This window comes from Pygocentrus nattereri, chromosome 2 (assembly GCF_015220715.1).
Source record: "Pygocentrus nattereri isolate fPygNat1 chromosome 2, fPygNat1.pri, whole genome shotgun sequence".
Lineage (NCBI taxonomy): Eukaryota > Metazoa > Chordata > Actinopteri > Characiformes > Serrasalmidae > Pygocentrus > Pygocentrus nattereri.
In genome coordinates, this window is record NC_051212.1 from 26,569,399 (window position 1) to 26,595,894 (window position 26,496).

Consider the following 26,496-nt stretch of genomic DNA (forward strand, 5'->3'; position numbering starts at 1 on the left):
AGTGTATGTACAGTGACCGATATCATGAAAACAAATTCTGTTCTGAGCATTTAGCAAAAAATAGTAGTAGTAATCTATTATTGTTGGCAGTCAAGCAGAGCTTAATAAATGTTTCTCATGGTCGTCAGGAAGTGATCCAATGAGTTTCATGAACGAAGTCTTGTCATATCATGACATTATTTTGGGTGAATTTCCATGAACTCACTCAAATTGAAGCGAATAGGCAATGTTTGCAGTGTAAAAAGCACAAGATACTGAAAGCGATACGTCGTTGGAGTATGTCCTGCTGATATTAAAAATAAACATGTAAAGCAATGTCATTTTGAACAGACCTTCACTGGCAATTCCTACCTCTTGCAGGTCGAAGGCAGTCTCGCAGACAGATCAGAAATGAAAAGGATAAGCCACTGCCCCCTCTGTTGGCCAGAGTTGGGGGCAACCTTGAGGTAAAATAAGTTCACTCTCTCAGGCTCTCAACCCATTTCTTTAGGGCCTTTGTGTAATACCCAGAACAATCCGCATATGTCTTTACTAAATGATTGTTTTGATTTACTGGCCTTTTTCAATGTGTGATCACTTGAGCCAGTATACACAACAACTCTGGCTTCATGCTCTTCAAAACACAGCCAGCTGACAGATCTGTAGGAAACCCTTGACTGGCCAGGTCTTTTACATTCTTTTACCCTGTGTTTGAACTGTGATAAACCTTTCACCACAGTAAATTCTCATCTGTTATAATTTATTGTGCCCAGTGAACTGAAACCACATTGTTACCGAAAAACATTTCCTTATATTTTGGGAAAGATATTTCAGAGCCTTTCAATTTGTGCATCTACACATACACTGTATGTCCAGAATTTTGTATATACCTACTCTTCCTCTATTTGTCCCCATTTGCTGAAGTAACAGTCTCTACTAGATGTTGGAAGAATTGATTGCATTCAGCCGCAAGAGCATTAGTGAAGCTAGATGCTAATGTTGATCTGGAACACAAATACCACTCCAACTTATCCTAAAGCTTCATACCCCTCTAGCTGATCATTGGGCATGGTAACCTTAGGACTATGTGGAGCTGCTTCAGAGCATCCTGTTTTATTGGCACTGCGTTTCTATGGAGATTATGCAAGTAATGTGTGCACAACTGAATGTCTGTGTCAGCAATGAGTACATCTTAAAGTTACTGAATTCACTTATTTTAAATATTGCATGAATACTTCGGAGCATATAAGGTATGTGTGTGTGTTTCTGGTGGTTGTAGGTGCTGGGCTTTAACACTCGTCAGAGGAAGGCCTTCCTGAATGCAGTGATGAGATGGGGTATGCCTGCACAGGACGCTTTCTCCTGTCAGTGGCTGGTACGAGACCTTCGGGGCAAAACCGAAAAAGAGTTCAAGTAAGAAAGATGAGCAGAACAAAGAGCAGACTGAATGGAAAACAAACAAATGCACCTTAACGAATTATATAAGAAAAATAAAAAGTACAGTTGAATAACTTCTATGTATGTTTAATCTTCTGCATCCTTTACTTCCTCTCTATTGCTTTCTTTCTGCTCTGCTTTCTTTTCTTACAATTCCTCTCACTTTTATTCTGCCTGCCTCTCTCTTTACGCAGAGCATATGTGTCTCTGTTTATGAGGCACTTGTGTGAGCCGGTAGCTGATGGTTCAGAGACGTTTGCGGATGGTGTGCCGAGGGAAGGGCTGTGCAGGCAGCCTGTATTGACCCGCATTGGAGTCATGAGCCTGGTGAAGAAAAAGGTCTGCCTTTTTTTTTTTTTGCATATAGTTGCATTAAACTCCATTCCATTCCCATTTACCTATCAGGAGAATTAACTTAATTGCTGTAAAACACATTACTTGAATCTGAGAACATGAACATGAGAATTTACATTTGAATAAAATTCCACCGAATTATTTGATTTGATTAAAATACAGTGAAGCATATTAAAATATTAGTTGGCTTGGTTTTTGGATATTTTCAGTGTTAGAACAGAATAAAAGTACATTTTCACACCTTTCACAACTTTTACAATTTAAAGACAATGAAAGAAGTGTTTATGAATAAATTAAGTCTTTCTGTGTGAATCTGTGATATCAGAGAAATCTGAATGATTATCTATAAAAAGATTTGTATTGATTTATGTGGTAGTATTATTTGTCAGAACTGAAATATGGAAAAAAAATAGAGACAACTACCCAAACAAAATTTACAGAAAAGGTAAACTCGTGGGCTCATGTTAGAGACATGTTTGCTGTGCTCATGTGTGCAGGTTCAGGAGTTTGAGCACATAAACGGGAAGTGGAGTATTCCTGAGCTGAAGCCTGAAGTCACTATGGACTCCAAGAAATCCTCACGAGCTTCTTCACCTGCTATGAAAACAGCTACACCAACACCTGAGCAAAGCTGCAACAATACGCCCTGCACCTCCAAGCCAGGTGCATGCACATACACACGAACACATAAATAACAGTCAGGCACACATCTGCACTCATATCACAGCACATAGACATACATACAAACACATACTTGAGCAATGTTCAAACAAACATGTATCTACAGATGATTCTACACATGATTCTTTCTCCATGCAGGCATTCTCCTGGACTCATTATACATGATACATACCAATGTTATTGTGATATAAACCTTAGGCCACTATTTTGACATTGAAGACAATCCATCTTTTGTCCACAAGAGGGTAGAGTGGAACTGTAGTGAGCAGCTCTGCCTTAGAACAGTGCGCTGCTAATCTGTGAGCTTGCCATTGCCCACACAGTTCAGACACAGAGGCTTCTGTTGGTCCAGAATGTTCTTGCTGGTGACGAATGGTTGCATTTTAGGTTAATGTTTATAGGGGCACACATTTGCTCAGCAATTATAGTTGAGGAGTCTTAAAGGGCTTGTATCATGGTAAAAATAATTTTCTCTGCTTTCTGCAGTTTTTTTGATGCAGTACATAAAAAATAGTTGTTGTTTTTTTTGAAAATGTACCATTCACACCCCATCCATATAAAACAAATACATAAAATGAAGTTTAGCTGCAAAACAGCATGTTTTGAATTTGTTGTGTTTGTGATGACTTATTTACATCTATCCACTTATTCAGGTTTTAATGGTGTAGGCTTGTCCATTTACAATTAAGTTCTAAGCAGTATTTAAGCCGGAACTATTTTTTTGTGTTATTAGTTCTTTTCATTTACATATATTAGCCCTAAAGCCACAGTAACAACGACTGTTGGAATATTAAGGAATAAAGAAAATGGAGACTGGAAATATAATTACACAAACCCAGACAAAGGTGTCCTAAGAGAAAAAATATGTTTCAGGAAAAATGTAGGATTCAAATTCTGCATTCAAACCACATATGCACATGGGCGCTATCATGTCGTGATAAATTATGTTATAATATGCCACAGTATGTTTTTTGAACATATCTTCAGTACTCAAAGAATACTTATCAGGTACATATTTCATCAAAAAGAGAGCATATTTAGTCTCTTTAATTGTTTATTATGTGAAATAATAAAAATTATTGTATTCTTAGTGGCACTACCAAATAGAGCTAGGTATTGTTTAAAAATCTTCAATATCAGTACTTCAATACTGATTCCTAAACAACACTTTTTTGAACTACGGCTCTCCTTTTAAACTACGGCCCAAAATAGTTGTGGCTTAAAACTAAAGTGAATGTGAGATGCTGGAAAAGGGTGTTTTTACTGATCATTGTATATTGCAGACTAATCAAGAAGCGCTGAAATCAATATGAAATGCATACCGAATGGAATTTAGACAGTGTAGCCAAATTTTACATTTGATTGTATTGTGCATGATATTTTTTCTTCCGTATCATTCACCCCTAAAACGCAGGACATATGTAGTTGTCGTGCTCACATATTTGTCCATGCCTGACAAGATTTGTCCTGTCATTTTTTAGCCACGCCCTCTCCACCTGACAAACCAGAAAAGAGTGCAAAGGAGGGGGAGAAAGAGGAGGGAGACAGCCAAACTGAGGCAGAGAAAGAGAAGGGGAAAGAAGGAAAAGAAGGAGAGAGCACAGAGAGTGCAGAATCTAAAGAGGTAAGTATGTAGGCTGGATGTGTGGTTGGAGATGCGGATGTCTGTGGATGTGGGTGTGGATGGGTGTGTTGGTGAGTGAGTCAGTAAGCAAGCAAGTGGTCATGCAGGGCAGGAGTGGTGCGTGCATGTGTTTGTTTGTCAGTGCCTTTTCGGCAGAATGTTGATACTAGAAGATGTTCTTTTTTCGTCTCACTCTGTAGACTGTAACAGCTGTAAAGGAGGGGGATAAAGACGCTCTAGCAGGTGAAAAGTCTGAGCCATCTGAAACGTCCACAGCAGCAGCTGCAGGCGACTCCAAATCAAAAGAAGCTCCTGACACCATTCCACCCTCCCCAAAAGAAAGGTGCGAGAAAGAAAAGGGTGGAGAGGAGGAGAGCTCTAAGAAAGAGGCTGTTACTGAAAAAGTGAAAGAAGAAATCGCTTCAGACCTCCTAACAGTTAAAGACGAGAATCAAGGTAGTTTTTTCCTTCCCAGTGCAGCTGCACTTCAGAATTCAGTTAACAGATCTGACTGGAAATCAAAGTAAGTTATTGTCCCAATCTACTTGTCTGTTTTCACACCGACAGAGAAAGCAGAGAAGAGTGAGAAAGGAGGAACAGGTGAGAAAGCTGCAGAAGAGAAAGAAAAGTGTGAGGAGACGCCTGTTCCCACGGAAACAACAGAAAAGAAAGAGAAGGCCGAAGGCCAAGTGTCAGATGTTAAGAAAGGTGAATCGTGAAGAGATCTCTTTTTTGCACTTTTTCCGCACTACTATTTTAACATCTTCTCTAATATTCCAAACATTATGTTACATACTGAGGCTTATAATCCACTAACTACATGGACTACAGTGCAAACTGGCTGGGTTATTCTTAGGTTATAGAAGTGTGTAGTTGCATCTACCAAATGTAAAACTCACAAAAATGAGTTTTTTCTTTTTTGGCCATTTAAAGGTATAATACCTCTCTTATAATCTTTTCTATTATATTGCTTTCTGTGCTCACAGAGGAGGTGAAAGGAGAAAAAGATACAGGAAAAGAGGTCAAGGGGCAGAAAGAGGACACAGCCAAGGGCAATGGCAAACCAACTGAGCGTCCACGGTTTATGTTCAACATTGCAGATGGTGGATTCACAGGTAAAGTAATCTTCTTTTTTGGAAGTGCGTGGTTTATAGCAGCGATCACCAAACTGCCTTATGGAGATCTGACAAGTTCAGGGTATGACTTAATTCTGCTGGGTGATAGCTGTCCAGGGACAGTGTTGATAGTAGTGGTGGGTCCTGGAGATGTACTACCCTTCAAAGTTTAGCTCCAACCCTAATCTAATGCAACTGACCCAGATAATGAGAACCTTAATCTGAATATTAGAGCATGTTGGATATTATATATTAAGTGTGTTGATATGAACTCTACATGTTGATAGACCCCCAGGATAAGGATTGGTCACCCCTGGTTTATAGCGTATAAGTAGATTGTTAATAAATGGTGGCAACATTTGTTAGTATCAAATGTCTGCTGTTTGTCTCTTAGTGTTTTCTGTTAGGGCGTTAGTGTTATTCAGTTTTCTTAAAGGCAGAGGTGTTCAAATCTAGACCTAAAGACTTTTCAATCTTGGATTGTATAATCACTTGTCTGGATTTGAAGGTCTTTGCTCTTAGGGCTTTATGATATTTGAAGCTATTGCAGAAATAGAAATCTTATTAACATAAAGCATTGCCACATTAGACTGGATGGACATTTTGTTGTGGATGAGCTTAAGTAGTTAAGTGTGGATCATTCTGTAATTTGTAAACAGTTTCATAGATGTACAACCCTGAGGTGATTTTCTCACCCCTTTCTCAGAGCCCTATGCATTTGGTTTAATGCTGGGATGGAAAATCTGGGCACAGCATGAGGGACTCTCTGGCACAGAGTGTTTAACACAAATGCTGCTTCTGTGCTAATACAGCTTGGAGTGAAGCTGCACATATCTTGACAGAATTAGCATAGGCAAATCTGTTAAAAAAAAAAAGTAAAGGTAAAATGTTAAAACTAAGGTAACTCCACTAATTTGTATTTTATTTATAGATAAAGCAATTCTCTGTTCTTTTCAGCTGTTTTTCTTCTTTACATCTGTACCATTCACTGCCACAGTAGCACGCACTTGTAGCTACCACCAGAGCACAGGAGTGGACTATGTATTAAACACACATATAAGGCCAAACATTACATTTACATGTTTTCAGCAGACGTGCTTATCCCGATTTAAAGGTAGGTGAGTATAATGTGAGGAGGCATGCAAAGGTACTTAAATTGGTGTATCAGTAGTAGTTGGATAGTCCATGTCTGAAAGGGGAAAAAAACCCTCACTCCTGTCAATGGGGGAGAGTGTTATTCACTGTATTTGTATTATTAATCACTTTAAATCAGAAACTACTGTTTCACTACATTTAAATACTTTTTTTAACATAAGGTTTTTTCAATACTCATATTTGCCCTCTTAATTCACCACCATTTTTTTTTCTATTGAGACATTAGAAGGCGGTCATTAATGGCCACTTCATGAAAAGGTCATGCGATTGAGTCACATGAATACATTTCCTCAATGTTAGCCTAGCACTACATATCAGTTTTCCTCTCTGCAGAGTTACATACCCTGTGGCAGAATGAAGAGCGTGCTGCAATCTCCTCTGGCAAGATGAATGAGATCTGGCACAGACGGCATGACTTCTGGCTTCTTGCAGGCATTGTACAGTATCCTTGGTAATGGGTGGCTGTTGCCATGGAAACAGTCTGTTCTTATGTGTGAAAATATGTACACATGACTCTGTGTGACCTTTATGTGGGCGCATGACTGAGAATGATATGAGACACATTGATGTACGTCATTGCCTGATATGAGGGAAGCAATTAAGTGACTAATGAAGGCCATATCCATCCCCATCCAAGTGATTCAAAAACAAATTGCTTCACTATCTTCCCGTTTTTTTTTTTTGTTTGTTTTGATTTTGTTTTTTTGTTTTTTTACCCGATTTTCTCCCCAATTTGGTCGTTTCCAATTCTACCCACTACTTAGGACTTCCCCAATCACACGATACTACCAATGCTATGAGGTTGAAGGCTAGCACAGGCTTCCTCCGAGACCTGTGAAACCAACCACCGCTTCTTTTCGAACTACCGCTCACGCAACATCACAGGACAGCTGAATACGCTCAGAGGACAGCGCCAACCGCCAGATCTGTTATGTCAGCTAACAGACGCCTGTGCTGACTAGCATCGCGTTGATTGATGGGGGGAGAAGGGGGAGGGCCACCCTATCCACCCAGAGAGAGCGAGGCAAATTGTGCTCTCTTGGACTCCCGGCTACGGGTGGCTGTAGCATCACTAGGGATTGAACTCTCCTGATGGTAGGGCCAACACTTAGATGGTTGCACCACTCGGGAGCCATCTTCCCAGTTTTTGAGTCTGGACCAACTTCACATCAACAAACACCAAAACAAAAGTTTACATTTTAGAATATTATATTTTGTCTTACTTAGAAATAATTGTAATGACTAATGTACCCATTTTGACACCTAGAAGTCTTATTCTTAAGAAATAAGTTGGGTGGTTGGGCTTTGGCTTTAATTTAAACCTTTGGTTTGAACCTTAACCTCTGACCGCTTGCAGTCATGGTTATGCCCGATGGCAGGACATTCAGAATGACCCCCAGTTTGCCATTGTCAACGAGCCGTTTAAGTCACAAGCAAACAAGGGCAACTTCTTGGAGATGAAGAACAAGTTCCTGGCCAGGAGGTTTAAGGTAGACAGAAATAAAACTGGCCACTCTGGCCATCAAGCCAGTAAGTTTTGTGGCCAGTATTACCTAAAAAATGTTTATCACATTTGTATTTATAATTATCAAGCATGCTTCAGTACCAAAAACAGTCGAGTCTTGCTTTTTGCTCTCCTAGTCATTTTTTAAATCCCACTGACCCACTTGTATTTATCTAGCTTTGATCCTTGGGCATGGCTGGTTTGTTCTTGGGATCTCTGAAGATCGTAGTGCCATAACAGCACTCATTGTTGAAAGCTCTGGCTGTGCTTTACAACATTGTGCTTTCTAAAGTAGCTACTCTGGTAATGAATGAAGTTGTGGTGTTTTCTTGTCATGGGAATGGATGATATGCTCCACAGGACATCACATCTTGCTCAGAATCCAGCCATATGAAGTTCGTCTCTGAACTAATTTGTCTTTGATTGTGTGCACTACCGTTGGCATCTTAATAATCCTGACATTGGCTACAAAGAAATTTTCAGTTCTGGAAGGACGTTCTCACTTACGTCACATTAGCTATCACACGGTAACGTTAATGTTACAGTTTATGAATTCTGACAAAACCTTTTAATTTGTTGCAGTTAGTTCTGAGTCCAGCCAAGCAAGCTGTTTCACATGGCAGAGTGAAAAGTTGTTATTTTGTTATTAATTAAGTAATGGATTTTGTGAATATGGAAATAATTCAGTTGATCTGGTGTTTGGTTTAGGGAAAGCAATGCAAAATATGTCCAAAATATGTGCCTTGGGGGGCAGTGCCAACGCCTGTTTGAACAAACCCTGCAAGCTTGATTTATTAACCAATAAATTTGCATGTTGATGTTAAAATAATTGTCAGAAATGTACTGTCATATATACTGGCCTACTTGTGGTTACAGTGCGATTAATTAGCAGCACATGTGGTCATTATATATACTGCATTTTTACGGTTCAGTATGCTATTATATTAATAGATTTTTTTTGAATATCAGTGACTAATCTGAGACTTTTACTCCTCCTCATGTTAACATGTGATGAGAGGCACTCACATCTTGCTGACCCAAGCTCTTGTGCAAACAACATCCTCTCTTTTTCTTTTTCCGGTGTTTTGCTCTGTCACATGTTTCATATCCCAATTTCTACATCCTCATTCCTTTTTTCTTCCATGCCACTCTCTCTCTCTCTTTTGCTCTCCCTCTATATCATTTGTGAGGATATTGTTTCACCTCAAATCTTCCCGGTCAGTTTCATCTGGAAATATTACATTTATCATTTGGCTTCTAACCTCTCTGTTTCTCCTCTCTGTGTACAGATTGTTCTTTTCCTCTTTTTTTTTGTTTGTACACCCTGTAAATCTACACCTTTAAATCTCTATAATCTTCGCTCTATTCTGTTCATTCACCTTTTCCATGTCTTACTCTCTCTCTTTTTCTCAAACACAAAATAATTTCTCATACACTCTCAGCTTCTTTACTTTTTTCCTTCTCTCCAACACCTGCCCCTCTATCATGAATAGGACATGTTATTGTCATTTACTCTGTGTTTTTACTCACTTTGATCTTCCTCTGATCCTCTGTCTCTCTCTCATGCTCTCTGTCACTCTCTCTCATACTTCTCTGGCTCTTTAAGCTGTTAGAACAGGCATTGGTGATTGAGGAGCAGTTGCGCAGGGCGGCATACCTCAATATGACGCAGGACCCCACTCACCCTGCCATGGCCCTGAATGCTCGCTTCGCTGAGGTGGAGTGTCTGGCAGAGTCACACCAGCACCTCAGCAAAGAGTCACTTGCAGGCAACAAACCTGCTAATGCTGTCCTGCACAAGGGTGAGAATACCACATTCATGTGTTTGACATCTGTGCATTTTATGCATGTATCTGTTTAACATCTGTATATGCGTTAAACCTATCCAGATTTGAAGATCAGAATTTGCACAGATCCTCATAAAATGTGGGCTGGCCAAATGCTCCTACAACGTGTATATAAGTAAGGAGACATCATAAAACACTCTCTTTGCTGAGCATAAAAAGAACCAAAAAAAGAAATGCTGCTTCTGGAAGAGCTCCATATTTCACAATATCTCCAAGATATGGGAACACTCACAACCACAAAAGGCATTTTTAGCTAAAAATGCACTCTCTGGGAACCAGAATTCTGTTTGCTATGCTAATCTACAAAGACAGACATTTGGCTCTGATATAATTTGGCTCATCATGCAAAATGTTTCTTTGCAGTTATTTTTAATAACTGTTTGGTAATCAAAATGATCAATTTTAGCTAGCATGCGAGAGTTCAGACAGTGTTTTCAAAGTTGAACCAATATTGTTCACTGGAAATATTCCACCTAATGAAGCATATGATCCTTTATAATACAGTACACAAATGGACAAGTAGATGTTTCAGTCCAGTCCAGTGCTTTACAATAATGGTTCCCAACCTTTTGCCCTGTGTGTTAGCTTGATCAGATGCGTTAGAGCAAGTAAATCAATAAAACATGTCAGGCAAGGCTTCTCCAGGGCCAGGATAGGGTATCACTGCTTTAAAAATGGCAGTTTATTAGCAACTAGAGATGGTTTGAAATAACATTTTACTGAGTTCTGTCAGTGGATTGAAGGAACCCTTTAATAGTGAATTAATGAACTAATACTATAAGTTCATTCTGAATTTGCATCCTCTTTTACTCTTCTTGACAAAAATTATTTACTTAAAGGGCCCTTTGAAATAAAATAGTTTATTATAGTATAGGGATGCATCAATACCATTTTTTTTTTCAGACCGAGTATGAGCATATATTTGTTAGTATTCGCCAATATCCTGTCCAGTACCATACTGACTAACCTACTTAGAATTAAGTAGTTGTTAGTGTAAACGAGTGCAATGTACTTTAACATTATTAAACTCTGATATGCATCATGAGTTACCTTGGATTAAGTAGAGCTGCAGTGGAGAAGAGTGAGCAGAAAAGTACTTCTCTACAACGACTATGTGTACACAGCAGGTAAAAGAGGCCCAAATCCTATCTTTCCTCCTATGTGACAGAGATGTGCCATTTGTGTATCACTGTGAACAACAAAAAATGCATTGAATCTCACATTTTCAATTCCGATTTGAGACGCTTTCATATGTGGTACTGAAATCTGCTCCGTATCAGATCTGCGGCAGTGCGACTCAGTCTGAACAGCCAGATCGGAATTCATGCGACTTTTAAGAGAACAGTTTAAACAATCCGAGGACACGAACCAAAGAAGTGGCCGTGAGCAAATACCAGGCCCTTTTTACAGAGAACTCGAACATATCCTGGGTGATGAGCCCAGATGTCTACCATTAGAACTTAATAATTGCTCCTGAGATGCTGGCAAAACGGGTCACAGTGAAAAAGATGGTGTGAACAGGCAAACAAAAAAAATGGGATTCGGTGAGAAAATCAGGATTGGGCCACTTTTACCTGCTGTGTAGTTGTGAACACTGATCTGTCTTAACAACAGTCTCTGTAGCACAGCGCCAGCAGGAATCACATCTGAGGCTAATGCGTCTGAAGAGCTCACTTGTGGAATTTTACGTCTGAAGTATTTTTTTGGCTGGTTGAGCTGTAGCTGAATGTCCTCTGAAGTCTGACATGCATTGTGTGATTTAGGAAATCTTGTTCTTTGGTGACTCACACTGTACATCTAAATAAACTATCATTTACAGACAAAGCCTACAACTTAATACTCAGACTGTACGAATAACGCTCCGTCCGTGCTACATGAAACAAAACCTCTACGCACAGCTCTGTCTACAGGCCGTTTCAAGTAAAGCTATTCCATTCAAAATAACATGCAAACTAAACTTTTTATTGAATGTTAAAAGTGACCAGTGACTTTGTATCCAACCTTTACAGAGTCAGTAACACTTCTCTGTGTGAGCAGATCCTCATTCACTGCCAGCTTGAGTCATTTGTTCATTAATGTGACAGCTACACTCAGCTTACGTCAGTGGGTATCAGAATGTTGGTATTGGTGAATTTTTATGAGTACATGTAAATGAGGATGGTATCGGCCCAATACCTTATAGTGTCAGTATCAATGCGTACCTAATATAGAATGAAAACATTTTTAAGCTTCCAAGATATGCCACTCACTCCCCCAAAATGTTTTTTTCTCCCCTACTTAAGTCAAGGCTAATTACGCCCACTAGCTTGGTCTACTCCCATCACACAACCGTGCCAGGTTGGGAAGGTGAAGACTAGCACGTTGGACTGATCAACACATTTGGAAAAGAATGCTAATTACATATTCTGTTGTATCAGTTGTGTGATGGGATAGGGGAAAAGCCATCCTACCCACCTAGAGAGAGCAATGATAATCTCTTGGACTTTGTGACATGAATGGCTATGGCATCACCAGAGATCAAACGTGCTATTTCCCAGTGTTAGAACCAAAAGCAATTTAGCCCCACCCATGCCAGCCCATTCAGATTGAAGTTACAAAAAAGTGTTTCATCAAGGACTGCTTTTTGAATGAGACACAATACAAGGCAGCCAATCATTACAAAGCTCATGTGCATGTGTTAGTCTTAAAGCACAGTAACAAAAACAGGCAATTTATTTCTATGAGACATTGGAAAATGTAAATTTATACAATAATTGCATTTACTTTTGATAGATAATGTATACAGATATATTGGACAAGCCAAAAAATACTTAATATAAATACTTATAAAAATGAATGTTGAGTGTGGAACTTTTAAATATTATTCAAAAGATTTTTGCAGTTTCTGTTTGGTTCCAGTAACTGTAATATCAGTTCTGCAATTCCCAGTGATGTACATATGCATTATCTTACTGCAGGTGTACATCTGGTAAGCCCATTTTTGCAAAAATCAGCAATAGAAAGTTCCATTTTGAGTGAAGGCATGCTCTGGCAAACCAATATTTCTTACATTTTCTACTGACTAATGGAATTTCAGTGTTTCATATTTTATGACTGCCTTTCAGTATGTTTGTTTTGACCGTTGTTGTGATTTAACTGCAGTTCTTAACCAACTAGAGGAGCTACTTAGCGATATGAAGGCGGATGTGATGCGGCTTCCGGCCACCCTCTCCAGAGTCCCACCCATCGCAGCACGTCTGCAGATGTCTGAGAGGAGCATCCTCAGCAGATTGGCCAACAAGGGCAATGAGACTCACACACCACCGGTGAATGCACAAACAGACATAGCTTACAAACTTCCACAACACCCACACTATAGAAACCTAGGGCATAACCAGGTTAATCCATTGGCCAATAATATCAGCTGATACAGAGGTCCCCCAAATGTATCTGCATTGGCAAAAGTAGAACACTGATAATTAGTGGCTTTTTTATATTTTAACCTCTGATGTCTTTATAGAGGCCACTATACAGAAAATCAATCCTCACTTATTTTACATTCAGCAATACAGTCTGAACTGGTAAATCTGAACACAAACTACCACTGTAGTGGAAATGTAACCACATTTCCAAAAAAGTTGGGACGCTGTGCAGAATGTAAATAAAAATAGAATGCAGTTATATGCGAATCATGTAAACCATATTTTTAAAGGATTTTTTTGTTTGTTTTTTTAAATATATGGCTATTTTGAATTTGATGCCAGCAACACATTCCAAACAGTTGGGACGGGGGCACGTTTACCACTGTGTTTCCTCATTTCTTCTTTTAACAACACTCTGTAAGCGTTTGGGAACTGAGAAGACCAAGTGCTGTGGTTTTGAAACTAAAATGTTTTCCTGTTCTTGTTTGATGTAGGATTTTAGCTGCTCAAAATTCAGGGTCTCATTTGTCATATTTTTCATTTCATAATGCACCAAATATTATCAGGGGGTGACAGGTCCGGACTGCAGGCAGGCCTATTTGGCACCCGGACTCTTTTAATATGGAGACATGCTGCTGTAATACATGCAGAATGCAGTTTGACATTGTTGTGCTGAAATAATCAAGGCCTTCCCCAAAAAAGAAGTCTGGATGGCAGCATATGTTGCCAAAACATGTATATATTGTTCAGCACTAATGGTACCTACACCCATGTGCACATCACCCATGCCATGTGCACTCCTATACCATTATGAATACTGACTTTTGAACTGTAAACTGATAACAAGCTGAGTGGTCTTTAGCCCAGAGTACACAAGTGTCCGTGATTTCCAAAAAGATTTTAAAATTTTGATTCGTCGGACCACAGGACTTTTCTACTTCCCCTCAGTCCATTTTAAATGAGCTCAAGCCCAGGTGAGGTGGAAACTGAGAAACATATATGCCCATTTTGAAATAGCAAAGAACTTTTACTTTTCATTATATTATAATACCATTTCCCAGTTTCAAGAGATACATTATAATACAGTATAAATCTCTGTATGCAAGGGACATGGCCAAAAAAACAGTCTTTGCTGGCCATGATCTTTAGGCCTTCAGCCGGCAATGCTTTAAAAACAGTTCTTTGCTATATTACAGTAACATTTCTCAGTTTCAACATTTGATATGTTATATTTGTACTATTTTCATTTAAATATAGGGTTTAAATGATTTGCGCATCATTGCATTTTGTTTTTAATTTACATTTTGCATTACCTTATTTTACTTTACTTTTTGGAAATGGGGTTGTAATAAGAACATGTAAAATGCATCAAATCCAGACAGTTAACATGACAGTAACATGTAAAAATGGTTTAAAAAGTACTTTTTTACCATTTTTATTAATATTGGGTGATCTTACAAATTATGGGAATAATAAATTTACAGTGAGAAAATTTTTAACGTCAGTCAAGACCTAAAACACATCCCAGCACTTAGTGGACAAGACAGAGTGGGAATTTACATTTTGCAGATGATTTCTGTAGAACCTACTAAGATGTGGTCTTTCTCTTCTCCAGCCTATCCCTCCAGGACCTTATGCCACCCCTCAGAACTATGGCCCCCCATTCACACCAGCACCCCCGGGGGGCATGACTCTGGCTGGGGCGAACTATAGCCAGATGCCTCCGGGGTCATTCATATCAGGTGAGTGCTGCTGTTCCATTCATACAAAGGGCTTCTCCAAAACCATGATGAAAGATTCTCCAATGGTTTCACATGTTTAGTTGAATTGGCCAGGGCTAGAGTTCAGCGATGAGCATGAAGGCTTACTGTTGAAATTTAGAGATACAACTCTGGCTTGTGCATAATCCTACAGAAATTAATTACAGTCTCCTGTTCTTTTTCGAAGACACATTGTAACCCTAAAATTTGGTCAGTTATGAAACCATTAGTAAACTTTAATCATGAAAGCTTTGGGAAAGAGCTTTGCATGTGTAATGTAATTTCCTTTGTCGTACTTTGGCTGATTACTAGATGTTAGAAATGATGAAGAGAAGAAATGATGTTTGAATGTGAAGGCATGCAGGTTGGAGCATGTGGATTTGTTCAGTGAAAGCTGAGAAAGATTTGACACATTTGAAGGAATATTACTGATTCAAGTATTTAACTGTGGTTGTGCCTTAAGAGCTGTGGAGTGTTTTGGAAATTTGTGGCTTCCCACAGGTGGATCTTTTGGTTAGAAACTGTTCAGTATACGCATAAGTACAAAATAACCCATTAATTTTGAACAACAAAGAACCTTAAAAAAGCAGAAATGAATATTAAGGAACAAAATTATTGTATTATTGAACTCAATGCACAAAATTGCAAGGATATGCTGTCTATAATGATTTTTAGTTATTTTCATCATGATTTGTTTGTTTTGTTTTTTATGTTGTGGGAAATGCATATCCGTGGATCATTCTAAAGAGGTGGTTGCTCACTACTTAGCTCATTTGCTGAAATGCCCTTATACCTTATACTGATGTGACCTCTGATAGGCTCTACTGGCTAAATGCAGTGTGCAGTGTTGTTGATATGAAAATTCTAACATTTCAAATCAAGTGGTCTTTATTGTAATACGTCTATATACATTGGAACAAAATGGCATTATTAGGCTTCATGGTGTAACACAACAGCAGCACATTACACAGGACTGCATAGAGTGAAGATACACAGCAGTGTGAAACAAGTGCAGAATGTACAATAAATACACCACCCAAATGCACAGAACAATAAATACACATGACAGTAAGTACAAGACAGCTTCAATTTATATATATATATATATATATATATATATATATATATATGTGTGTGTGTGTGTGTGTGTGTGTGTGTGTGTGTGTGTGTGTGTGTGTGTGTGTGTGTTTTTTTTTCTTCAGTCACGTATGCATATTCTTTCACTGTATGGTGGTAGTGTTTGACTGAGCTGTTTGAGCATGGTACTTTTAGATGGCCGTCTGACAAAAAATCTTTTGTCTCTTGAATATCTTAAGTTTTAGTATCAATACTCATACAATACAATTTGTAAGTCGCTTTGGATAAAACGTCTGCTAAATGTAATGTAATGTAATACCAAGAAAGAAAAGTGTTCTTTTATCATCTGTAGTTATAAATGCTCTTGTACATTTGATACATTGGCAGGATGAAAACAGAAATATTGAGAAGTTTAAAGGCATATTATCTAGCCCCTTAGGAAGGTGATGTGTTCCAGGACACAGAATTATAGCGGTCATCAAAATAAGTATCTGGAGTGACCAACAGGGTGCGCAAATAGTTAAAAAATACCACTGAAATGTTCATCTTAATATAAGCATTTCTCTCAGAGTCTAAGTGAAAAAGAAGCATTTTTATGTACTTTTTATGCAAGCTTGCAAGTCTTTTTGTTTTTCTGTATATTTGCTAAACTATCAACCCATTATAATGAAGTTAGATGGACTTCGAATAACTGATATTTCTTTGTGTTGATTTTATCTCACTTAAAATTCTCCAACAGAAATATTGACATTAGTTAATGGTTTTGATGTTAAATCAACTTGGAAGACCAAAATCACAGTTACAGGTTCTAGCAGCAAGTAGGTTTAAAATGAAACATTAGTCCTGTAGGCCAGGAGCAACATAAGTAGACCCTCAACTTTCCATATCTATTCCATATAATAGCTCGGAATGTGTAAAACTAGAGTGGATCTCGAAAGGACGTGGAAAGTCTTTGAATTAGCTACATGTAAAAGGATGAGAATTCTGTAAACAAAAGCACATCATTTTCTCAGTTGTTATAAACCCTGGTGACATGAGCCAAATACTTCAGTTGTGCATTACTCTGCAAAATGTGAATCTTGTTACAGTTTTTACTGAAGCAATTGCATTTAAACTTGAAAATGCCTCTGAAGAACTTTGAATAAATAATTCTCCCTTTTCCTCTGGTTTGAAAAAATCTACTTTTGCTCTTCCAGTAAACTGTGTTTATTGCTTCAAAATTAATTTCGCAACAGCATAAACAAGTGTAGGGTACACACAAAACAATCATGACCGACTGTGTGTGTATTTCTGTTTGTTCTAAAACGTGACCAGGGTACTTTCACCCTAAAGGAGCTCAAGTGTTCTTGTGCACTGTTGATTGAGTATTTCTATACCCGTCATTCAGCCAAGCCGTCTGTGGGAGACATAGTAGCCCCGTTTTTTGGTGCAATGGAGCTTTTTCTGAAAATGTCATTACGCTGATCCACTGCCCTAGCCGTGCCAAGAATCGCTGAGCTGAGGGAACATTTTTTCTCCTTGGGCCAGGGATATTTTTAAGAGAGGAGAGTAAAAAAAAAAGAAAAAGCAACACGGGAGAAAATGTGCTGGTTTTCTTAACGGTGAGCACACAAAGGCAGATGGGGCTCTGTGCTGAGGCCGCATGCACTGACCTCTGACTGGGCTGAAAATACACTACACATGAGGCCAGTCTGAGCGTTTTGGTCCCCGATTGAGACAACTGTGGCGACCCCTATATAAACTTAGCAAAGGAGGGAGACTGAAAACAGCACACCAGACTAAACAAAAAAGACAAAAGAAATGAGAGACGGTGGAGGGAAAAAAGGGAGAGATAGGGTGATAGAGAGAGTTGGGGAGAGAGATAAGAGGAGAGATGGAGAGAGTGAGAGACATATGGAGAGTGAACTCTTTAACCCACGCCATGTTTAGAAATTTTAGGCCCTGTTTTTCCTCAGTCAGATTTTTCTAAAAGTGGTTAAGGATATAGAAGAACAAATGATTTTTGTTTTTCATATCTTTAGTCACTGACACTTAAACTCAAACGTTTTTGGGAGTCATGAACTGTACAGAGCAAATGATTTTAGGAGTGTTTGTCTTTGAAGTAAAATGGGCGATAAGCCTTATGTTTTCTTTTTAAATGCAACATGTCAGCATTTCTACTGAAAAGACTTTTTTTTCTTCTTTGAAAAAAATACTCCCATCTCTGCATAGTTCTTTATAAAAGTTAATTGCGGCATTATTATCACAGCCTAAGGACATCTAATAGAGCACTGGGGATTGCGATTTCCAAGGACTGAGATGACAATTGGACAATTGGGAATGAAAATTTTGTGGAAATGAGGATCCCATGATTCGTGTTCTTTTCAACAACCCATTTTTTCTTTCTTTCTTTCTTTCTTTTTTTTTTTGATTGGCCTCGCGCCTCCCTCTTGCCTTGAGTCTGCTGATGATTTGTCTGTGAATATTTTGAGGACTGATACTGTTCCACTCGTTCTGATCTGATCTGATCTTGCTGCTGCTGCTAGCCCGCTCGCTGCCCCTCCAGTGTCTACAGTTTGCCACCTTTCTGCCCCCACAGAAGCCCTGCCCTGCCTGAAGACCAAGGAACACGACGTCCTGCAGCGCCAGCGTGTGGTGGACCTGTGGAAGGACGGCAAATCGGAAGGGTCAATCGGGCAAGAGCTGCGCATGCCAAAATCCACCGTGCACAGCATCATCGTCAAATACCGCCTCAGCAACACAGTGGAGAACTTGCCGCGCAACGGCCGGCCCAAAAAGCCATGACTGACCATGAGCCATGGAGAAAAGCATAGAGAGAGGGCGGGTGAGGGAAACTGGACGGGAGAAAATAAATAGAGGGGATCAAGAGAGAAAGAGAAAATATGAGGAAGGGAAGCAGTAATAGAAGGTCAGCTCTATGTTTGGTGGGGGGCTATATAACTGATAAATGGAGAGGGAGAAGTGGAAAGAGGGGCGCAGAAGAGGGGCTGTCAAAAAGCATTTCACTAGATTGAAAAAGGCAGAAAGAAAAAGGGGTTGGAGCAGAGAGCCACTTAAAATACACACGACCTCCCTCACTGCCAAAGCAAGGATGATGAAGACATCAGGAATAATATGAACAGGCATTGAGGTGGACAGACAGACAGAAAGAGCAAATGAGATGAGCGAGTGAATAAAGGGAGGTGAGCAAGAGTGACATAAGAGGAAATCGCCCGACCACTCCAGTGAAAAACGAGAGCTGTGTGGACTGTGCCAGAGAGACAGCCTGCAAAAAGCACCCCTCTCTCTCACTCCCTCTGCCCCCCTCTTTCTTTCATCTCTCGCTCCGAGAGAAGCCCCAGTGGATTCATCTTTCACTTGGCAAGAGAAATGAGTGCACATGTCTAAGTACCCAGGACCTTTACTCCCTAATTCCTGTGGAAATGTCTCTCCCCCTTTCTCTCTCTTTCTCTCTTTCTGTTTCTCTCTCTCTCTCTCTCTCTCTCTCTCTCTCTCTCTCTCTCTCTCTCTCTCTCTGAACCCTTTGCCCCCCCCTCTTCGCTCACACACAGAGGGAGTACTGCAACCTTTCACAGTGTCAAAACGAAGGAATTCCAAGGACAGATTGCGAGTTTGTTTTGTTTCCTCAACATTTCCCATCCCAATCAGAGGCTTTGGGAATCACTATTTGATTCACTACGCTCGAGATGGACAGTCATGGATTTTTTTGCACTTAAACATTACGTAGTGTAATTGCAATGTTTTATCACTCCATATCATTATGGCTTCTTTACCTGAAAAAAAAAGAACTCTGCTGAAACCTGGACAGCAGCAAGAGGCAACATTTTGGACTTTTTTTTCTGCGTCTTGTGGATGCAAAAACGAATCTGTATGTTTAATACTGTATGGCACAATATCTAATTTGAGCTGACTGAGATATTAAAAGGTGTGTTGGTTGAACATAGTTAGCCTCAGGATAAGGCAGGAAATCTAACACTGGGAAAGCAAGTGTAAATTGCTCTAGAATATACCCAGCTGTGAGTGCTCACCTTAAACTGGCTTGCTTCGATTTCATCGTTGCCCAGGATCTTAATCATGAGGTTGATTTTGTGCTGCAGAACCTGATACTGGCGCTGTTTTGTTCAGCTATATTTGGAGTAGGTGTATCGGCGGGTGTCATTTGCCCTTAAATGTAATTAGAATTATTAGTCCGATATTGGAATTGCAGTTTAAACCAATAATTTTAACCGATAATTTAGTGCACCATTTTTACTTGTGCGTGTACTGATTAATGTGTAGATACAGTAGGCAATTCCACTCTTTACAAATGAAATGATGAGTACAATTCCATGAAATAGCATAATGGAGGAGACCATCGCCCCACACATAGAAGAATGGTGGTTTGATTCCTAGCAGGAATGCCATTGCTTATTATGGTGTTCTTGGGCAAGATTCCTAATTTACAGTCACCGGCCATTGGGAATAGTTCTGGACAAGAACATCTGCTAAGTAATGTAAAAGGCTTACATAAAATAATGTCAGAGTTTGTAGTTGCAGATGCATGTCTGATTTAGCTGTCATGTAAGCTATGCAGCTATGATTATGTAAGATTTGTTAAAAAGAAACTGTAGAGTTGTAACCTGTGTTATGCTCACTTTATATATTGGTGGTATTGTGAATATGACTTATGCTGTTGCTTGATATATGCTTGATTATTGATATCGGTATCAGATTCAGCAAAGTGTGAATTATCGGTTGACATTATTGGCCCAGAAATTCCATATTGCTGCGTCCCTAATTTGGAGTTACAACAAGCTAATGCCAGGTCAGTCCAAATGGGCAATGCTAAATTCCTTTGCAGAGCTGGAGCCAGATCAGCTCCCCAGTGAGACCCTTATACAGTGCAGAACTGTAATGGGAGTGTTCTCAGTGCTCCCAAAGGCACAGATATGCTTTATTTTTGAGTATTTGTGTGTGTACACTGTCACAAGTTCTTGCCTACATTCTTTAGTACATGCTGTACAATTGTGGCTCTGAGTTATGCATAAATGGAGATTGGAGGCTATTTTTGTGTGTGTAGGTGTGTGTTTGTGTGTGCACTCAAGCACATCATGAACTAAAGACTTGACACTGATGCTCTATGTGTGGGTTGGTTCTCATTGCCTCTAGGTGAGTGATTAATTGTACAAGCGAAGTGGTTGTTTAGACAGGCTGGGGTCAGGGAGGCCTTCTGCCAACTGAATGTTTTTCTAGGTTACTGAGCGAGTGAGAGTTAGAGAGAGTGAGTGAAGGCAGTTATGCAGGAGCAAACCTGTGCAGTGAGGCAGTGAATTAAAGTATTTGATTCCTCTGGATCAAGTTTGCTGAGAAAGTGAGTGAGAGAGAGAGAGAGAGAAAGAGAGAGAGAGAGCAGATGGCTGCTTCAGATCTGACTATGTGATATGAGTTATTTTCTTTGGCTTGTGTGTAGAACATCACTTTCAAGGATCCAAGAAGTCACAAGATGGGGTTTTTAGTTGTCGTCTTCCTTGTTATTATAGGGAACTTGTCTGATCCAGTCCTCTCCTTGCCTCTTTGCCCATTAAAGAAGAGTAAGCAGGGGGGGGTTTCTGTCATTTCATTGTATGTGTTTATGAAATGGTCTGAATCAGATATGAAGTTTTCCCTTTCTTTTCTCTTTTTAGTTTTTACTTTGTGGATAAGGATGTTAATTTTAAAGCACTTTGCACAAGTTACAACATTTAAATACTTTAAACATAGTCACACTTCAAATTATCAAGGCAATACTTTATTTGAACTTCTTTGTTTAATTGAATATGTTTTTCTTATGGTGCTCTCTAGTTAGTCTAATTTTGTAATGCACAGTGTAAGAAATATGCAGTATGATACCAGAGCTAATCAAAGGTCAGCAGATACTGCTGTCACTCAAAGCCAAGCTCCCTAGCCCTTATGTTGATAGGAACGTTAAACTCATAAAGTATGTTTAGTATGTGTTGAAATTGTGCGTTGCAGCATATATAGACAGCGTGAATGAAAAAGAGAAATAAGAAAAAAGTGTTTGCACCTTTTGGGTCTGATTTGCTAAAGCGATTAACATACGCAGGACAAAGTAAGGTAGTCTGCAGTTTTTAGGTTTTGTTTGTAATCCAGTCATTGATCGTGTCTCTGGAACTGCTTAATGAAAAGATTTTCTGCATGAAATCTTTTGATAAATAAGGTCTTTCCTATATTAGAACAGCAACAATAAGGATCCATTCATTATTGTCCTATTTTACCATGACTAGTTTGAATGTAGATTGATTTGAACTGTTAAGGGACTTTTTGTGAGTCATTTTTACAAACCAAAGGTATTGAATGTTATGATCTCATTAGAGAATAGAATAGAATAGAATAGAATAGAATAGAATAGAATAGAATAGAATAGAATAGACGCCCACCAGTAACCAACCACCAGAGTAATAGTCACTTAATGTTCACTGTTGGTCCTTGTTCAAATATGAAACTTTCTAGATTTTTTTCTGTCTTCTAAGATGTAACTGTAAGAACAGTGGGCATGTGCTGACAGGTTGCAGTATGACATGATTCAGGAGTCTCAAGGACGATAGACACACTTTGTGTAGTAGTTTATTGTGTAATGGGGGCATGATCTGTATAAGCAATCCACTGACCCTCTACTACCCCTAGACAGTATATGATTTTTATATTATTTTCATGAAATGTCATATCCTGAATGTACAGAAGACTTCACATTAAAATATGACCACCACTGCACTGTGTTCTGTTTGTGATAGAACATCTAATAATTAACAATTGTGGATATTTTCTGCTCAGCCATTCAAGTGCTAGGTAAAGGAAAAAGAAAAGAATCAGGCTGGAATAATAAAAGAAGAACAGGAAAGAGGAGGGACAGCTAAAAGCAAGTAAAATGCAAAAGGAAGAGAAATAAAACAGTAGAAACAAAGGCAAAGGGGAGACAAAGTGAATGAAGCGGAAGAAAGAAAAGGTACTGAAGGAGAGGGGGAGAAAACAGAAAAAGGATAAGCAAAGTAATGAAAAAAGAGGTGAATAAAAGGTGAGTGAGGGAAAAAAAACAAGGGCTTAGAGTAAGTAGGAAGGTTGAGTAAGCACAATGAAAACCTTCAGCTTAACCCTTAGAAGTCAAGTTTTAACTTTTATTATGTTATACTATTACACATTGAATTACATGCAAATTCCCATTATATTCCTTTTTCTACTTTAATGTCAAAAACTTACAAGCACAAATGTGGTGTTGATTGATAGTTTAGAAGCTAAATTTCTAATAGAATTGCCATGCCTATTTAAATAAGAACGGAGAGAAAAATAACATTAAAACCATGCTTTTCTTAGTGTGGAGGATGACTGCAAATTTCAAAGGTTTAACCTTGTCAGACTAAACTGCTTCCTAGCATCTATTCAGTAAAAACAATAGTAAACCTTCAGATTTATTTAAATTTGCCACTGAAGGAAGTGCAGCTGTCTGTGTCCACACTGCATATGGAAAATCAATAAACTACTTCTGATGTTCCTTATATTCCTATTAGTGTGTTTGCTTGTTCAGAAATGAAGTTTGCATAACAGTTGTTTACTTTGTTCATGTTTTTTGCATCGAATAAGTGCAAGAACTGTGCTGAGAAGTCATGTTTTTAATGGAGAAGAGCAGACTACACAGCAGAAATAGTCATGTTTTTACAGCCATAAAGAGTTGTTTTCTTATCTAACTGTAGAATAAAAGCTGCTAAATCTGATCTGTGTTTGTGTTTGTGTTCCCTGCAGTGCTGAACGGGCCTCCCATGTCAGTTAAGAAAGAGAGAGAGGCAGAGCTTCTGATGGGAAGGAGGGAACAACGCACCGGAGAAGTGATCTGCATCGACGATTAAGGCCATCCTTACTTACACACACAAAATCGCACCCACACACACACATTTGCACACATTCTTACACAAATCGAAGCCCTTTTCTCCAGTCAGCTCATTACAGTAATGGGGAATATGCAGTGAATTGTACTGGGAGATAATTGGCAGAAGTGAACAACAAATGAAAAAAAAAAATCTTTCCCTAAAACACTTCACATGCTTGTGTATGCGCCTTTAACTGGCAAACTCTCTAGTTACTATAATGGCAGCACTTTGATGAAACCCAGTGGTAAAGTCTAAGTAAACACAATGAGACATTTTTCACACAGTCTCACAACTCTAATACACTCCTTGTTGTAGACCTGCTCTCTCGCTGCCTCTATCCATGTCAGAATCTGCCTCAAACCAACTGCTCACAGTCTGATAACTTAAAGCAATCTGCGAATACACACAAACCACACATATACACACAACCCCAGAACCTCACTAGCACCCTGCCTCCCCACCCACCCCGACTCAGAGATGAAGCTGCATGTGAGTTTAAAAGCATTTGCCAGGCTTCATATTAGCACAGCCCCCTCTCATTTCAGCAGCATGCTTGTCACGTTCTGTGCTTCAACAGAAGGATCCATCCATGCATCAAGCTGTGCCTATCGTTCCATAGTGCAGTCTCAGAAAAATATCCACAAGTCTGTCGTCACAACTCATTTAACTTTATGTCGCAAAAAAGACTGACAGGTTTTTTTCGTTGTTTTTTTATTGCTGCAGTACTAGTAGCTATGGACCATGCTTTGTTAACTATCTTAACAGAGAGCATGTGGCTGGAGGATATCGCAGTTCAGTACATTAACAGTCATGGCAGAGAACAGTGTTGACTAGTAAAAGCTGACTTCTGTAAATCGCAGCTCTTGCTATTGTAACTACCCCTCCTAACAGTTCAGTTTTCGTTCAATGGCCTGAAATGGTTAAGAAAGAAAATGCAGTATTGATTGTGGTGTCACAGTTGGATAGAAAGGTGTTTTTGGCATTTATCTTCGTCTCGGAAAAAACAAAACAAAAAAAATACAGGCAGCGATCTGAATTTAGATTATTGGCACATAGGTTTGTCGCATTCAGAGGTTATGGGCTCAGCCTGGAAGGGTCTTTAAACGAAACCTCTGAAAGTTATTTATCTCTGTCAAGTTCATGATGGTTATTATATACTATATAGGACTATATCAACAGTCCTGTGCTTCTTCTAATTCCCATCTACCCCTAACCCTCATCACTCTACTCTCCCCTCCTTTCATTGAGACAAAAAAGTCACCCACTTCCTTCTGTCTCAGCACTCCTTTCCTCTTTGTATTTTTTTTCATATTTCTACTTCTCCTTTTTACAAAGTCTCTGAATTGTTTGCATATTTAAACTTGGTTCATTGTGTTTTTTCTGTGTTTTTAATCCTCGTTATAGCAACTATAATTATTGTTGACGTTGCTGTTGATGTCGTCCTTGATGTTATAATTGCGAAGCTTTTACCAAATGAAAATAAGAAAAAAAAAACATTGAAAAGATAATTCTTTGTAAGTTTGGTCCATGATGTTTCTCTATATACGGCATATTGTAATGATAGCCAACGAAGAGGTTGAACGAACTTCGGAATGATTAACATCTTTCTAGCTTGCAATCTACAGTAGATTTGGGGCTTGCAAATAAATGACCTATACGAAGTGGATCACTTATGTAACCCTGAAATGCATTGACAATATAATGTATACGTCTGTTATATCTTAAATCCGAACGCAAATTCCTCCATCAGCTCTGGCACGTCTCAGAGTTGAAACCTTTGGCTTCTGAAATGCACAGTATTATAATATAAGCGCCTTAATTAATGGTAAAAACAACTGTAAAGAGTCACACAGAGTTTGTAAACTCTGTACCTGCTTGTTCTTATACTGTCTTTAGCTAGGCCTCAACTCAAAGTGATAGTTAATGAGTTGAAAAGTTAATTTATTTGCTCCACTCCCTGGCATACCTCCTGCATAAGACTGAGAAAAATACATTTCAGTGCTTGACAGTAATTGGGAGAGTTTAAGTGTTTTATCAAGCACTTTTTGTCCACTCTATATTTCTGTTTTCCATTTGTTTTATTAGTTTTGTTTTTCTTTTTTCAACAGTTTTGTGTTTTTTTTTTTCTCTCATTTATCGATAAGTGTCACTGTGTAACTTGTGGTTCCAAACCAGTTCCAAAATCAGTGGCTATGTTGTGATTTGACTCCAGGTGGACAACGAACGGAACATGTTAATAATACATCTTTCTTTTCATTTTGTTTTGTTTGTAATAAAGATTCAAATGAAAACATTATGGAAAACTGTGTTGGTTATCAGCAGAAAATGGCTGCATGAGGTCTTCCTCTTGAACGGTGGGCTTTAGTCTTGTAGAGGTTTGCTGCAATACTAAAGCAAAGCAGGCTGTGCCTTTTGTTATCGCTGTTTCTGGTTGTGTGAACCCACAAACTGATGAGTTATCCCAATCCCCACGAATGACACTGTTAAACCTTGGATGAGTCAGGGATGGGATTGTTCACATTCAGCCAAACCCTGCAGTTTTCAAAAGCTCATCTTGAAACAGGTTCTGGTGGCATTTAAACTCAGACATTTGGCATCTCATAACCCTATTTATTGGGTGAATATGATTGTCAGGTTTAAACAGTTGAGCATATCACCCATCAC

At 38.9% G+C, this 26,496-nt stretch overlaps 1 protein-coding gene across 3 annotated transcripts in view; it reads left to right on the top strand.

The window, feature by feature from the left end:
• chd3 (chromodomain helicase DNA binding protein 3) overlaps positions 1-26,117 on the top strand; it is a 48,566-nt gene extending 22,449 nt beyond the window's left edge. For 2 of the 3 annotated variants that reach the window (XM_017709861.2, XM_017709862.2), the window contains 14 exons: positions 361-446; positions 1,259-1,392; positions 1,611-1,755; positions 2,268-2,433; positions 3,933-4,075; positions 4,276-4,531; positions 4,643-4,783; positions 5,062-5,190; positions 6,679-6,787; positions 7,703-7,835; positions 9,456-9,651; positions 12,838-13,001; positions 14,713-14,839; positions 18,513-22,679. In XM_017709861.2, coding sequence (XP_017565350.1) covers positions 361-446; positions 1,259-1,392; positions 1,611-1,755; positions 2,268-2,433; positions 3,933-4,075; positions 4,276-4,531; positions 4,643-4,783; positions 5,062-5,190; positions 6,679-6,787; positions 7,703-7,835; positions 9,456-9,651; positions 12,838-13,001; positions 14,713-14,839; positions 18,513-18,718 — 2,135 coding nt within the window. In that variant the 3' untranslated portion in view covers positions 18,719-22,679. Of the gene's footprint in view, positions 1-360; positions 447-1,258; positions 1,393-1,610; positions 1,756-2,267; positions 2,434-3,932; positions 4,076-4,275; positions 4,532-4,642; positions 4,784-5,061; positions 5,191-6,678; positions 6,788-7,702; positions 7,836-9,455; positions 9,652-12,837; positions 13,002-14,712; positions 14,840-18,512; positions 22,680-23,707 lie in introns of those variants that run through there. The other variant, XM_017709863.2, reaches the window with a different exon arrangement.
• Positions 26,118-26,496: the final 379 nt, after the last annotated feature.